Source organism: Bidens hawaiensis, unplaced genomic scaffold, assembly GCF_021521415.1.
Source record: "Bidens hawaiensis isolate Kalapana, Puna unplaced genomic scaffold, B.hawaiensis_p1.1 tig00419582_1, whole genome shotgun sequence".
Classification (NCBI taxonomy): Eukaryota; Viridiplantae; Streptophyta; class Magnoliopsida; order Asterales; family Asteraceae; genus Bidens; species Bidens hawaiensis.
In genome coordinates this window covers 323,899-339,241 of record NW_027504908.1, presented here as the reverse complement: position 1 = coordinate 339,241, position 15,343 = coordinate 323,899, and the positions used below count along the sequence as shown (strand labels likewise).

The window sequence follows — 15,343 nt, the reverse complement described above, 5'->3', positions numbered from 1 at the left end:
GGTTTAAAAAGTTTAGATAATTTAATATTTAACCCCCTTACTCTTTTATCCTTTACATTTAGTCCTTAAAGTTTATAACTTTTTGCACAAAAATCATTAAAAGTGTAAAATTAGTTTGTGTATTCTAACAATTAGCCCCCTCTATTCTCACTAGTTTACATTTGATCCTTAAACTTATATATTTATACATAAAAAGTATTAAATTAAATTTATAGTATATATAAATTATAAAAGCTAGTTTTTTATTTGGGTGCATCGAACCGAATTACATGGTACATCGTACCGGTTCGTACCGAAATGAGCCTACCCTTCCCTACCGAATACGTTACCTTAACGAATTGCGTACTTGAACCGTGTACCCGTATCGGAGCGAACCGTGAATTTAGTGTTTGTTTATTTTCGGATTTTGAGAGCTAGAGAGTTGGATGGATAAAATGAGAGTTTGTCAAAGCTTATGTCTCTCATGCACATGCTTCCTATTTATAAAGAAGCATGGCATGAGACAAATATATTACAATAGCTCAAGGGCTTTGTTTACAAATGGCTTTGGGCTCAATACATGACAATGTATAAAGACAAGTTCAATAAAATACATACAATACAAAAGAATTAATTAAAATACAAAACATGGCCCAACAAATATCACTAAATTACTGTTATGTAATCCTATATAGGGAAAATCCCCAAAATAGCCTATCTAAAAACGAGATTCCAACTTTATCTCCTAAACTTAATATTTCTAAAAATGGCCATCTCTAACTCATCTTTAACCATCTATTAGGAAATTTAACACATCTTTGACGACATATTAGCATAGCACGTTGTCAAAGACTCGTTGGATTTCCTAACACATGGTTAAAGACGCCAACACGTCATCAAAGACGTGTTAGATTTCCTAACACATGGTTAAAGATGAGTTACGCCTCCAAACACGTAGTCAAAGATATGTTAGCATCAAACGCGTAGTGGAAGATATGTTAACTTTTTTGTTTGTTTTTAATATTATATTTTTGTAGCTAGTTTTACTTATATTTATTTTTCTTTTATAACTTTTAATATATAAAATTTTATATTATTTCGAATATACCGACGAGAAATGTTTACTTACGGACCGACATAAATTTTATTTAAAACCGAGCGGGGTCAAATTTTATTGAATATTTCGATATTGATTTGGCATGGCTCGAGTTTGAGTTAGTTTATGTCGGTCAGTGGGTAAAAGTAAGCATGTCACGTCGGTATATTCGAAATAATATAAAACTTTTATATATTAAAAGTTATAAAAGAAAAACAAATATAAGTTAAACTAGTTACAAAAATATAATATTAAAAAAGCAAACAAAAAAGCTAACATATCTTCGACTACGCGTTTGATGCTAACATATCTTTGACTACGTGTTTGGAGGCCTAACTCATCTTTAACCATGTGTTAGGAAATCTAACGCGTCTTTGACGACGTGTTAGCGTCTTTAACCATGCGTTAGGAAATCCAACGCATCTTTGACGACGTGTTATGCTAACATGTCGTCAAAGACGCGTTAGATTTCCTAATACATGGTCAAAGATGAGTTAGAGAGGGCCATTTTTGAAAATATTAAGTTTAGAGGACACAGTTGAAATCTTATTTTATAAATGGGCTATTTTAGGGATTTTCCCTCCTATCCTTGAAAAGGAAATCCAAAGAAAAGTATATTAGTTTGAAACACCATTTTACACTCTTACTCTTATAGCCGTGAAACGCCCAACATCTTAATTAAACCCCAAATTTGGACATTATTATTACAAGACAAATGGTGATTAAAAAATAATTGCATCTATTTCTACAAATTTATGGATAAAATTAGGGAAAATTCTCATAATAGGCCAAATTAGAAGAGACAAACTCAAAATATGCCAAATTTCAAAAAAAAATTCCAAAAATAATCCAACCAAAACCATCGACGCTGATACATTTGCTTCCCGCCCACGAATTTCGACCGCCACTAAAATACTGACACGTGTAAAGAGTATGACCCTTTATTTTTGATAAAATCCATCTCCTCTATTAAAGAGTCTTAACTCTTTACACATGTAAAGAGTCGAACACATGTAAAGAGTCCCACCGCATAATTTTCTGATAAAATTCATCTCCTCCGTTATTTTTGGTATGAAAAACGACTCTGTGAAAACCATCTCCTCCGTGATTTTTGATCTTGTTTTCATCTCTTCTGTGGGTTTTCAAAAAAACACATTGAAATTCATGTTTTTTTTTTAATTTGTCATTTGAATTTCTTATTTGGAGACGAATTTCAATCAAACATGCATACATTTCATAAAATGGTCAAGATTAGGTTTAAGCAGAACCCCATTAATAAAATCTTGAAAAGTTGTTAACTTAGAACTTACAAGAACAGGGGTTTGGGCATTCCAAGAATTTGAAGTTAAAGTTAAACCCTTGTGTGATCTAACAAAAGTTGAGATCTTTGGGTCAAATCAATGGAAACAAGTAAAGAAGAATGAGACCCATTTGGATTATTATGGGTTTCTTGAAAAGATGTTAAATAACCAGGAAGAATGATGGAGTTCATTGAAGAGATGTTATTCACGTTAAAGATCAATTGAGGGTTTATAAAATCCAGATAACAAGAATCCAAGGGAGTGATGATGATGCAAGAAAGATGAAGAAAACCCACAAAAAGATGATGACCTCGAAATAATTGGGCCTATATGCATGTTTGATTGAAATTCGTCTCCAAAGACGAAATTTACGTGAAATTTGTCTGATTAGATGAATTAAAAAAAACACAATTTTCGATGTTTTTTGAAAACTCATGGAGATGAAAACAGGATCAAACATCACGGAGGAGATGGTTTTAGCAGAGATGTTTTTCATACCAAAAGTAACGGAGGAGCTGAATTTGATAAGAAAATTATCGGGTGGGGTCAGACTCTTTATACGTGTCAGTGTTTTAGTGGCGGCCGAAATCCATCAACGGGAAACCAAATGCATCGGCGCCGATGGCTTTGGTTGGATTATATTTGAAACTTTTTTCAAAATTTGGCCTATTTTGAGTTTATCTATCCTAATTTGGTTTATTTTGGGAATTTGCTCTTAAAATTACCTTTTTGTAAAAACTAAAATATATGTATAAAAATCCCTATTATGATTGTAGCTAACGTATATACCAAAAACACACACGTAATATAACTGAACTAAGCTGTAAAATACTAAAACTTATTGTATTATGAAAGGGACGCCAAAGAACTTTGGGAAGCCACACATGATATTATAAAGTCTTTACTTGGAGTATGCCACCATTTACGTGGAAGAGATTGTTCCTCCAAGAGACTTAAAACAAAGCTACATATCATATGATAAAAGTCTTTGATTTGACACATTAAGAAAATACTTTTCTTCCTAATTCTGCAATAAAAAATAAAAAAATAAACAAAACAGCTTCTATGTACGCTCATCACCACTTCAATGGCGTTCAAAATCCTTTACCTTTTAGCTTTCCTGGTGCTCGCTGTTCAATCCACCTTGGAAGCTGATGAAGCAAATGCTTTGAAACATTTCGAGAATTCAATCACATATGACCCGACTGGTGCACTCCTGAACTGGAATGCTGAATCCACCCACCACTGCAACTGGACTGGGATCCAATGCCACAATATCACCGAACGTGTCGTTTCTATTTCCATTCAACAAGCACACCTCAAAGGCCAAATCTCTCCCTTTCTTGGTAACCTTTCCAGCCTCCGGCTTCTTGATTTATCTTATAACTCATTCACCGGCAACATTCCATTCCAATTTGGATACTGCATACAACTTTCCACACTTATTCTGACTTTCAATTCCCTATCTGGCATGATTCCATCCGAACTGGGAAGACTCAAGAATCTGCAAACACTATACCTTGCAAGCAATTCCATCACTGGAATCATTCCGAATAGCTTGTGTAACTGCACGTCTTTGCTACACCTTGAACTTAGTTCCAACAAACTTAGCGGTACACTTCCAGACAAAATTGGTGATTTGCCCAATCTTCAGGTTCTTTGGGCTTTGAGTAATATTTTAGAAGGGTCAATTCCAACTTCTATTGGTAACCTGAAAAATTTACAATCAATTTCTTTGAACCAAAACCAACTTTCTGGTATCATTCCAAGAGAGATTGGGAATTTGTCCAACTTACAAAATCTTTACTTGTGGCAAAATTCCCTCTCTGGTCAGATTCCATCCGAACTTGGGAAACTCCAGAATCTGCAGGCACTAGAACAGCAACGCAATTTCATCAGTGGAATCATTCCAGATAGCTTGTGTAACTGCACTTCTTTGCTGGAACTTTGGCTTAGTTCCAACAAATTTTATGGTTCAATTCCAACTTCAATTGGTAAATTGAAAGAGCTCGAAACTCTTGATTTGAGCCAAAACGAAATTTATGGTATCATTCCTAGAGAGATTGGGAATTTATCAAGATTACAAACTCTTCAGTTGTTTGAAAATTCTCTCCATGGTGAAATTCCTGCATCAATAACCAGGTTAGTCAATTTAAGCAACTTGGATCTTAGCTTTAACTTTCTCACTGGATCAATTCCTTCAAGCATTGGGTCTCTTCACAACATAATATATTTGTTACTTTTTGGTAATCTTCTTGAGGGGTCTATTCCAATTAGTATCACAAACTGTACAAAGATCCATTGGTTAGAATTGCTTGACAATAGAATTGTAGGAGAAATTCCTCAGGGTTTAGGAAAGCTGGCAAATCTTTCAATTTTTAGTATTGGCGGCAACAAAATATCTGGAGAAATTCCGAACGATCTCTTCAATTGTTCAAGTCTTGAGAACTTGTATATACAACATAACAATCTTAAAGGGATGCGGAAACCAGGAATTGGAAGACTTTGTAATCTCAAAATACTAAATATTTCTGACAATTCCTTTTTGGGACCAATCCCAAAAGAAATTGGAAACTTAACGGGTCTATTGCAGTTAGTTCTCGACCAAAACCTATTTTCAGGCACCATTCCTGCCGAAATCTTTAAAATTTCTAATCTTCAAAGCCTATCTATCGGTAACAATAATCTAGAAGGTCGGGTCCCTAATAAAATCTATGAGCTTAAACAGTTGACCGAACTCAACATGATGAACAATAAATTTGAGGGTCCAGTTTTGTATTCTGTTTCAAAGCTTGATATGCTTTCACAGTTGGATCTCAGTGGAAACAGGTTTAACGGGTCAATTGGGAATAATATGACAAAACTGAACAAATTGATCTGGATAGATCTGTCGCACAACTCTTTCACTGGATCAATTTCAGGGCCAGTGATTTCAAGTATGCAGAGTATGCAGATATACCTCAACTTCTCGAACAATTTATTTACAGGAAATATCCCGAGTGAGTTTGGGAATATGGAGATGGTGCAAACCATTGATATCTCAAACAATAATTTGTCAGGAGGTATTCCTGTTACTATTCAGAACTGTAGAAACCTGCAGAGTCTTGATTTGTCAGGAAACCAGCTTTCCGGTATCGTCTCCGATGAAATATTTCCTACTCTTGAGGTTCTTTCCTTCATAAATTTGTCAAGAAATCAATTGGAAGGAGAGATCCCCGAAACCATGACGAAACTGACCCTTCTTACTTCACTTGATCTTTCACAAAACAAATTCAATGGCACGATTCCTGAAAATTTTGGCAACAATTTGGCATTAAAACACCTCAACCTTTCCTTCAATCACCTCAAAGGGCGAGTTCCCGATAAGGGACTTTTCAAAAACTCAAGTGCAGTAGATTTAATTGGAAATCCATCTTTGTGTGTTGCAAACAGAACCAAATCATGCGACTGTCATTCACATCAAATATCAAGAAAAGTCATAATTCTTGCAATACTCGGATCTCTAGCTTTGCTTCTTGTATTATTTTTGGCAGTTTTATGTTATTGTCATGTTCGAAAACCAAAAGCTAAATCTATGGACCAAGAACTAGAATTCACCCAAGGGTGTGCTCTCAAAAGATTTGGCAGAAAAGAACTGGAAGATGCTACTAATGGATTTGGTGAAAGTAACATCCTTGGTAGAAGCAGGTTAAGCACAGTGTACAAGGGTAGACTAACGGATGGAAGAATGATAGCAGTAAAAAATCTGAATTTCAGGGAGTTTTCAGCAGAATCTGATAAGAGCTTCTACAAAGAAATGAACACATTAGCAAAATTGAGACATAGAAACCTAGTGAAAGTGGTTGGCTATGCATGGGAGAGTCGGAAGTTAAAGGCTGTGGTTCTTGAATACATGGCAAATGGTAATCTAGATAAGGTTATACATGACTCAGGGATTGATCGATCAAGATGGGATCTTCCTGAGAGAATTGATGTTTTGGTTTCAGTTTCTAGAGGGCTCGTTTATCTACACTCAGGATACGATTTCCCCATAGTTCACTGTGATTTAAAGCCTTCTAACATTCTTCTCGATGAAAATTGGGATGCTCATGTTAGCGATTTTGGGACCGCTCGGATTCTGGGAGTTCTTCAGCCGGATGGAAGGAGTGTTTCTTCTGCATCAGCATTTCAAGGCACCATTGGTTACTTGGCACCAGGTAATTCATCACCAACTCTCTTTTTTAGATAGCATATGACCTAAAAAGACACTAATTAATATTTTTTCTCCACCAGAGTTTGCATATATGCGTAAAGTGACAACAAAAGTGGATGTATTTAGCTTTGGAGTAATAATAATGGAATTTATCACTAGAAAAAGATCAACAGGACTCACCGAAGACGAGGGAACTTTGCCACAGTTGATAGAACAAGCACTTTTAAATGAAATCAGTGAGCTGACTGAAATTGTAGATCCTAATTTGGCTTCCAACTTCTCCACAAAACCTGGTGTTATAGAACAAATTCTCTGGTTGGCTTTATGCTGCACTCGAACGGATCCAGATGATCGACCAGACATGAATGAGATCTTATCTTCACTTACAAAGATCAGCAAGAAAGTGTGGTTATAACTCATATATGAGTTATTAATTGCAAGTTTCATTTCAAGATTGTAGCAGTTTCTTATATGGCTAAGAGCGTTAATTCCGTTTCAACAAAATGGCATACAGAGTATTTACTTTAGCCATTTTGCCCTTAAACCAATTTAACTCTTTGTTGTTCCTAGTCAAATTGCAACAGAACTTTGTAGTAAAAAAAAACTACACATGCTTCTCATCAAATTACTGCATAACTTGCAATCAAAAGTTCAGCAATTTACAACTTAATTTTTTAAATAACAAACAATACTTACAAATAATTAGTGAACCCATTTTTATACGTTGATTCTAAAACAAATCATTTCAACCCGAGTCTATTCTATGAATCACATTCCTTAAAATTATTTATTTCATTTGATCAGACAAAACAAAAAACTCTTGTTTTCTCACTCCAGTTCCTCATAAGGCTATCTTAGTCATTACTCATTAGTAAATTCACAGTTTGACTTTCTTTAGTCAAAGTGACCAGAAGATGCATACATTAACCAACACTACAAATATGTTACAAATTTATAACTCAAAATCATACCCTGCTGCTCCCCTAAACTGCATCATTCAAAGATCTCTAATTTCTATGTCTGTCTTGTTCTTCGCGTTTCAATGTAAGTATCCAACCCATTTATCAAAACTCTTGATCGAACTCGTCACTGATTGAAGGCTGTTTACTTCTTCTCTCCTTATAATATCTTTCATAAGCCGGTTTTGTTCTTAAAGAAAGCAAAAAACTCGAAATCAAACCCAACAAAGAAACGCATCCCCACAATATAAACGTCTGGTAATAACATTTTCGACCAATGCACACCGTCGATCCTTCATCTTCTGACACATCATCATAAACCAGTGATGCAGTAACACTATATATCAGTGATCCTAACGGGATGTTGGTTATAAGAATATTATGATTAATCCTTGAGCTCTCTGAACCAAAAAGCTCGGATGTGATTGTAACAGCTGTTGACACCAAGAACCCGGAGCAGATTCCTATCAAACCGGTAGCCACACGTAAAACAGTCAATCTGTCGGATAATATTAGCAGAACAAAAGCAAAAGGCATTGGCACGAGTGCAAGTGATAGCCTCCCGGTCCGACTACTATGCATTCCTGTATAAGTCTGGTGGTAAAAGCAGGCAACCAAATCTGCGGCTCCCGAAAGAAGACGCCCAAAAAACGAGCACGTAGAATAAGTCGTAACAAGTGGTTTGGTCATGGAAATGTATCCAAGTGATTGCACAACCTGCCCTAAATTGTTGCTGTAAACGAGCCCGATAGTACCCCCGCAAAAATACACGAGATATAATAAAGCCAAAAATCACACCGAGACACAAGTTTTGTAGCACTATGTTCCTCACCAAGCATCCTTAACTGATCCTGTTCGATTATTTCATTAAAACCGCAACCACCACGTGAACTCGTGTCAACCGCAGGAGTGATACATTCTTCAGGGAATTCTTCGTGATGCTCAAATTCAACCAAATTGTAACTCGGGCCTTTAACGGGCTGTTGGTTAAAATAATAAGCCTGGTGCAATTTCTTTATAAGATAAATGATGCTTGGGGAGATGAATGGAAGGATTATCAAAAAGATTGCCATGATATATATGTTTTGTGACTTTAGATCTAAAAAGAAAAGATAAAGGCCCGTAACAGCTGCTAATATATACAAACAGATGAATATATGCGAGTCGTCTTTGATGACTGTTTCATCTGTTTGATGGTTTTGGGAGCCCGGTTGTTGGAGGATCAGACCTAGTGCTGCTATGGCTACAATGAAAGGGACAATGGCATTTAGAAGAAGGTAAGACGTGCTTTTGTCATTCGGGAATATTTTTGTGGTGAGGAGGTTGTATAAAGCCGCGGTTACTCCATTGAAACTAACACTTAAAGATACTGCAAGTGGCCAGTTTTCAGGAAAGTTGTTTATGTTTATAACAAAACAGACTGTGTTGAACCAGGGGATGCTGCCACCGGCTAATAATGATAAAATGAACATCTGCAAAGTAGATTGAAGCAGAGTTTAGTAAATTTGGCCCTTAAACATCGAAATAACCATTTAATTACGGTTCGTGAAGGGGAGCTTGACCCTTAAAAGTCAAAATAACACCCAAATTACAGTTCTTGAAGGGGAATTTGACCCTTAAAGATCATAATAACCCCAAAATTACTGTTCTTGAAGGAGAATTTGACCCTTGAAACTTAAAATAACTCCTAAATAACAATTCTTGAAGGAGAATTTGGCCTTTAAAGCTTAAAAAAACTCCTAGATAACAGTTATTGAAGAAGAGTTTGACCCTTAAAGAGTCAAATAACCCCAAAATTACCGTTCTTGAAGGAGAATTTGACCCTTAAAAGTCAAAATAACCCCCAAATTAAAGTTTCTGAAGAGAAATTTGACCCTTAAAAAGTCAAAATAACCCCCCAAATTAAAGTTTCTGAAGAGAAATTTGTTTCTGAAGAGAAATTTGACCCTTAAAGTCAAAATAACCCCCAAATTAAAGTTTCTGAAGAGAAATTTGACCCTTAAAAGTCAAAATAACCCCCAAATAACAGTCTGTGAAGGGAAATTTGACCCTAAAAACTCATAATAACCCCCAAAAAACAGTCCTTGAAGAGGATCCTGACCCTTAAAACTCAATATAACCCCCAAATTACACTTCTTGAAGGCAAATTTGACCCCAAAAGTCAAAAATACCCCCAAATAACAGTTTTTGAAAGTCAAAATAACCCCAAATAACAGTTCTTTTTAAAATAAGAATTTGATCCTTATAAAGCCAATAACAAAAAAAAAACCCTAAACAATAAACCCTAAAACCAATTTTAAAATTAAGGCTCATAAACAATAAATCCTAAATTCAAATTAGGGCTCACAACCAATAAACCCTAAAACCAAAACCAAACCCAAATTACTAACCACAAAATACGGCACGGAGATCTGCCTACAAACAATGACCCATTGAACCCCATACCCAACCAACCCAAGAAACGCCGCCATGAACAGCACAACCCACGTCGGAAACCACAGCATAAGGATCCCGGCACACCATCCAAACAGCTTCCCGATGTCGGAAGCCATCGCGAGGTACAGCAGCTGCACCTGGTTAATATTGAGTGAGGATTTCATTTGCGTTGAATAAGACGGGAAGTCGAAATTGGTACCCGCGAACGCCTGTATCCATATCGCCGCCACCAATACCATCCATTTCCGGCATTCGTAATATACCATTGTGAGAGAATGATCGGAATTTAGTTTAATTTGGTCGACGATGTTTGCATGGTTTATATTATAATGGCGGGTGTGGATATATTGATATATTATTATGTATTTTATCATGTATGTAATAAAAGGTTTTGTTCGGTTTGGTCCTTGTTCAATTGAAGAATGACAATCATGTCTATATGTTAGTGTGAATTAATTTATTTACTATTAACTAGTGTTTTTATCCAATGTTAGGCGAGCGGGTGGCAACGTTCGATCAAGAAATTAGTCTAGTCATGTGTTGCAGTGGTACTCTCATATACTTCTATAGAGTACCTGTCATAACTATTTGAAATAAAAATATTAAACTGTTTAAATTTAATTTAATAAAGATGCATATAATTGCATTTAAGATAGCGATAAATCAAATATTATTACAATAAATAAATAGATAGTTTTGAATTAAATAAAAAAATTCGCTTTTATTACTTTATTCCAAAAAAGATACACATATATGTAACAAAACCAAGATTATATACAATTACAATAATAAATGATAGTTTTGAATTAAATAAAAACAATATATTTTTGGACTCCCCGTTATGGGGCGCCATAGAGGAGGGTTTGGGCGCCGTAAGGTCTTGAACACCGAGGGGGGGCGCCTTGGTGGTGGGCGGGAAAGAAAGGTGGAGGGGGGGGGCCCACCCTAACGGTCATCAAAAGAGCCGCTAAAAAAAATTAATAATTAACAATTTCTATATAAATTCAAACTTTTTTCTCAATTTTACTCAAACAACTTTCATCTTCACACCAAATTTAACCATTTACATACAAAAAAAAAATTAACCATAAATCCTAACTCGAACCCGAACCCAAACCCAAACCCAAACCCAAACCCGTGGGATCCGAGTTGTATGTGGTGGGCTAGTTTGCTCGCAAATAACGTCGACCTTAGCAACCCGTTCTATGCAAACCAACAACGACCGATGATTCCTCCACCCATGCCACCGTTTACCCACGATATGTTCTTTCGGTCGCCAATGCCGTATACGTCCTCGCAAGTACCACAAACCCAAAACGCAAGTCCGGCGTCCAAAAAGAAGTCATAAAAAAAGAACCCGGGTGGGAAACGGACGAGGAAATGGCGTTAGCGTTATCGTGGATCAACTCTTCCGAAAACTCGAATCAAGGTATATTATAAAAATATTTATATGTTTTCCATGTTATATTTTTTTGTTTACTAGTATTAAGCTTTTATATGTATCGAAGGTGACGGCAAACATTCGCCGGAGTTTTGGGTATAAATACGCACCAAGTTCTTTTCTTTAATGGATCAAGGAGAGTATCACGGGAATGATTACTTCTACAACAAATGGAAGTCATTACGCACAAAAATAACCGACTTCACAGCCGTTCACACCCGCGTTATGAACAACAGAAAAAGCAGCATGAGCGATGTCGATGTGTTGGAGGCTTGCTTAAAATAATACAAGTCCCTTTATAATAAAGATTTCAGTATGTTGGAAATTTGGAGACAATGCATAAGCTCGCCAAAGTGGCATCCGGTCCCGACATCATCACCACTGCGACTGTCCAAACGGTCAAAGACAACGTTTACTTCGGCCAATCAATCGCCATCTCAGCTCATGTCAAATGGTCGTTGTCAACTTAATCTAAACGAGTTGGATCCAAAATTAAGTTTTGACGAACCGGATGAGTTGCCACGGCTGATAGGAAGAGATAAAGCCAAGGCGGCGGCTAGAGGTGGAGGATCTTCGTCCAGAACCACATCCTCTATGAGTTCCGACATGAGCTCGCATCTTGAAAACTTGGAGCTGAGGCTAGCCGAGATTGCCAACATTAAAAAACAAAAACAGGAGGGCCTCATAAAAATGCACGAAGAAAGAAAGGCGATGCTTGCGGAATACAAAGCGATGCATGAACAACGACAAAAGGCTCACTTGGAGCGAAAGCAAGAAAAGGAATTCGAGCTCCTCACAAAAGATCTATCGCATCTAGATCCTGTATCGCGGGCGGTGATGGAAAAAAGAAAAGCAAAGATATTGGCCAAATATGCAAACGAGGACGAGGACGACGAATATTAGTTATATTTTTATTTTTTTATTTGTATGTTTTTTATTTTTATTTGTAGGGTTTTTGTTTTTATTTTTATTTTGTATTTTAGTATTATTGTATTTTTTTATTATTGTGTTATATATTATTGTATTGGTTTTTTTGTTTTATGGAAGAAAAAAAAAAGAAAAAAGGTTCGAAGCCCCCTCACCATAGAGGGGCATTATGCACTTGGGCTTCGATGCCCCCAGTGCCCACATGGCGCTGATGTGACACTGTGGAGGGGCTTCGAAGCCCCTCACCATAGCATACAGCGTTATTACTTTATACCAAAAAAATACATACGTATATGTAACAAAACCATGATTAGATACATCCAAAATTAAAGTCAATATGTAACAAAATAATATTATTTGTTATGAATAGTATAAGAATGTGAGATAACTAATGTTTGCAAATTAGTGTGTATATAATTGTGCTATAACTATATTGCATATTAGGGTGTACAAAGTCAGTTTGGTTCGGTTATGGAGCTTGACCATAATTGTAACCATAACCGAGAGATGTGAGCAAGACAAATCATCAGATAAAGTCCGCAAAGACGATAATTGAAGAAGACAAAGCCAACTGTTGTAGAGCGAATTAAGGAAGACATGCCATAGGACGATGATATCGAGATTTGAGGTGGGCAAACCAGGCATTTTCGGGCATCAGGGATCGCTATATAATAATTTTTCCGATCTGATTCAAATCGAATCGGATCAGGTCGGGTAATATAAAAAAGATATAAAACTAAATTTTATTTAATAAAAAAAAAAGGTCAAACATCATTACTGGTGCATAATTTAAATTTAAATTTTAATGCATCTAAACTTGCCCACTTGTATAATTTTTCAAACCCCAATCCATGTTCCCTGATCAAATAAATTAAAGAGTTAAGTGCCATTTTAGTACTTGTGTTTTGGTCAACTACGCAACTTTAGTACCGATTTTGAATTTAATGCAAATGGCTACCTCAGTTTCCAAAAACTTGCAATTTTAGACTTTTTTTAACCCTGCCAATTTTCTTCTGTTAAGTCAGGGTTAGAATGGTAACTTCAGTTATTGTATTTATTTTTTCTGTTTCCCCCTTTTTAATTGATAAAACCCTAAATTTCCTAACATATTCTTCTTCAAAACCCCTACCAATATGATCATTCAAGCAATTGAGTAACAAGAGCATAATCATAAACACCGATCAAATATGGAGACGTTAAGATTGAAGCCACTAGAGAGAAGCTGATGTTTGATTTCTTGACGTAAGTGGGTAAAATGAAAGACGCAATTTTGAGAGGAAAATTTCCGGCAGCAGCAACGGCGGCAACGACGGTGGAGATGACGTCAGGGTCGCCGGCGGAGAAGCCGTGGAATTTAAGGACTAGACGGGCTGCGTGTAAGGCTAATAATAATAATATAGTCAACAGAAATTGTGATGATCGGAAAGATAGTTTTTCTCCGGCTAGAATTGAATGCAGCAGCAAGCTTGTCGGTGGTGGAGGCGGTGACGGTGGCGGTGACTCATCTCCGCCACCACGAAATTTTCCGTTTCACTTTCACGGTGGGAATTGGAGGAGGCTTTCACGGCGATGACCGGCCGGCGATTGCCACGTAAGCTGATAAAAATCATAATCAAATTATGAAACACCCACGTCTCAGCCATATTTGATCGGTGTTTATGATTTTTCTCTTGTTACTCAATTGCTTGAAGGATTAGATTGGTAGGGGGTTTTGAAGAAGAATGTGTTAGGGTTAGGGTTTTATCAATTAAAAAGGGGGAAACAGGTTAAAAAAAAACAGAGAAAACAAATACAATAACTAAAGTTACCATTCTAACCTTGACTTAACGGAGGAAAATTGACAGAGTTAAAAAAAAAGTACTAAAATTGTAAGTTTTTAGAAACTGAGGTAGGCATTTGCACTAAATTCAAAATCGGTACTAAAGTTGCGTAGTTGGCAAAACCACAGGTACTAAAATGACACTTAACTCTAAATTAAAACTATAAAAACAAACCATCAAATGAGTGATTCACTTAACCACTTAACTAAAGTCGGAAGTCTGGCCGGAATTTGGCCAGCAAAGGAATCTGGTGGCAACGAAGGATGATCGGAAATGGGTATAGGGGCTCTCTGTCGCTTCACGTGGTTATTTTTCTTTTTAGCTGCGGTTAGATATTTTTAGCAAGGTCTACACTTTTATAATCATGGCTAACGTGAAAGGGTAAATGACCTGAGCTTATGGTTATTGGGCTACTAAATTAAAACCAATTTGAGTCTAAGTCACGATCATTTTAACATTTAGATATTGGTGATTATACAACTTATGCTGTAATTGGTGTTTATACTAAATATATGTTTAAAAATTTATAATTTAGTTTTTCTTAGGGTCGTTTTCAAAAGTTGGGAAGGGGGGGGGGGGGGTGCTTGCAAAATTTTATGGACCACTCGGGATTTCCGCGTATTATAGGACTAAAAAATAAAAATTTAAGAGGGGCGGTTGCCCACCCACCTCAACAAGTGGGAATGCCCATGTTTTCAGGAATCGGTTCCAGGTATGGTCAGCAAAAGTCAAGAACAAGGTAGGGTTGACATCGGTTTCGGTTGGTCGGGTATTTGGCCAGGTTTGCCACGTTTTTATTGGGTTTTGGCCGGGTCGACTCGGGGTTTTAACCGGGTAGAGGTGGAACCAGTTCCAAGAGGTCCAGGTCCAAATACAAACCTGGTTCGTACCCGTAAGTCAAATAGGACTGGGTCCTGAACCGGGTTTTTTCCCACCTATAACCGAGATGATGACCAACTGATTCGTACAACATAAACTTCTCTTCCTTCTCTCGTATATATATGAGACGAAGCTAGAAAGAATAGGCCCACTAGTAGGCCCTTAGCCCAACTGAATATTCATTAACTTCTTTTACTTATCACCTTTGGCAACCGGCCCAGACCCAAGAGATTCTCTTGTATAACATGAAACATAATAAAAAATAAAACAAGCTAACCAACGAATAGAGAATCATCATATAATATATGTGTGA

At 36.6% G+C, this 15,343-nt stretch overlaps 1 protein-coding gene and 1 pseudogene across 1 annotated transcript; one reads left to right on the top strand and one right to left on the bottom strand.

Annotated features, from left to right (window-relative positions):
- Positions 1 to 3,463: 3,463 nt before the first annotated feature.
- On the top strand, positions 3,464 to 6,997 carry LOC143609373 (uncharacterized). Its single transcript, XM_077084141.1, has 2 exons — positions 3,464 to 6,572; positions 6,649 to 6,997. The coding sequence occupies exons 1-2, from the start codon at positions 3,464 to 3,466 to the stop codon at positions 6,981 to 6,983; spliced, it is 3,444 nt and encodes a 1,147-aa protein (XP_076940256.1). The 3' UTR covers positions 6,984 to 6,997.
- Positions 6,998 to 7,632: 635 nt separating this feature from the next.
- On the bottom strand, positions 7,633 to 10,229 carry LOC143609381 (protein NUCLEAR FUSION DEFECTIVE 4 pseudogene; annotated as a pseudogene).
- Between the last annotated feature and the right edge of the window lie 5,114 nt (positions 10,230 to 15,343).

Bases quoted from the DNA above. Each gene is read 5' to 3' on its own strand.
- LOC143609373 (XM_077084141.1), top strand. From the start codon at position 3,464: ATGGCGTTCAAAATCCTTTACCTTTTAGCTTTCCTGGTGCTCGCTGTT. The intron at 6,573-6,648 runs GTAATTCATCAC...TTTCTCCACCAG, and splicing joins CATTGGTTACTTGGCACCAG to AGTTTGCATATATGCGTAAA.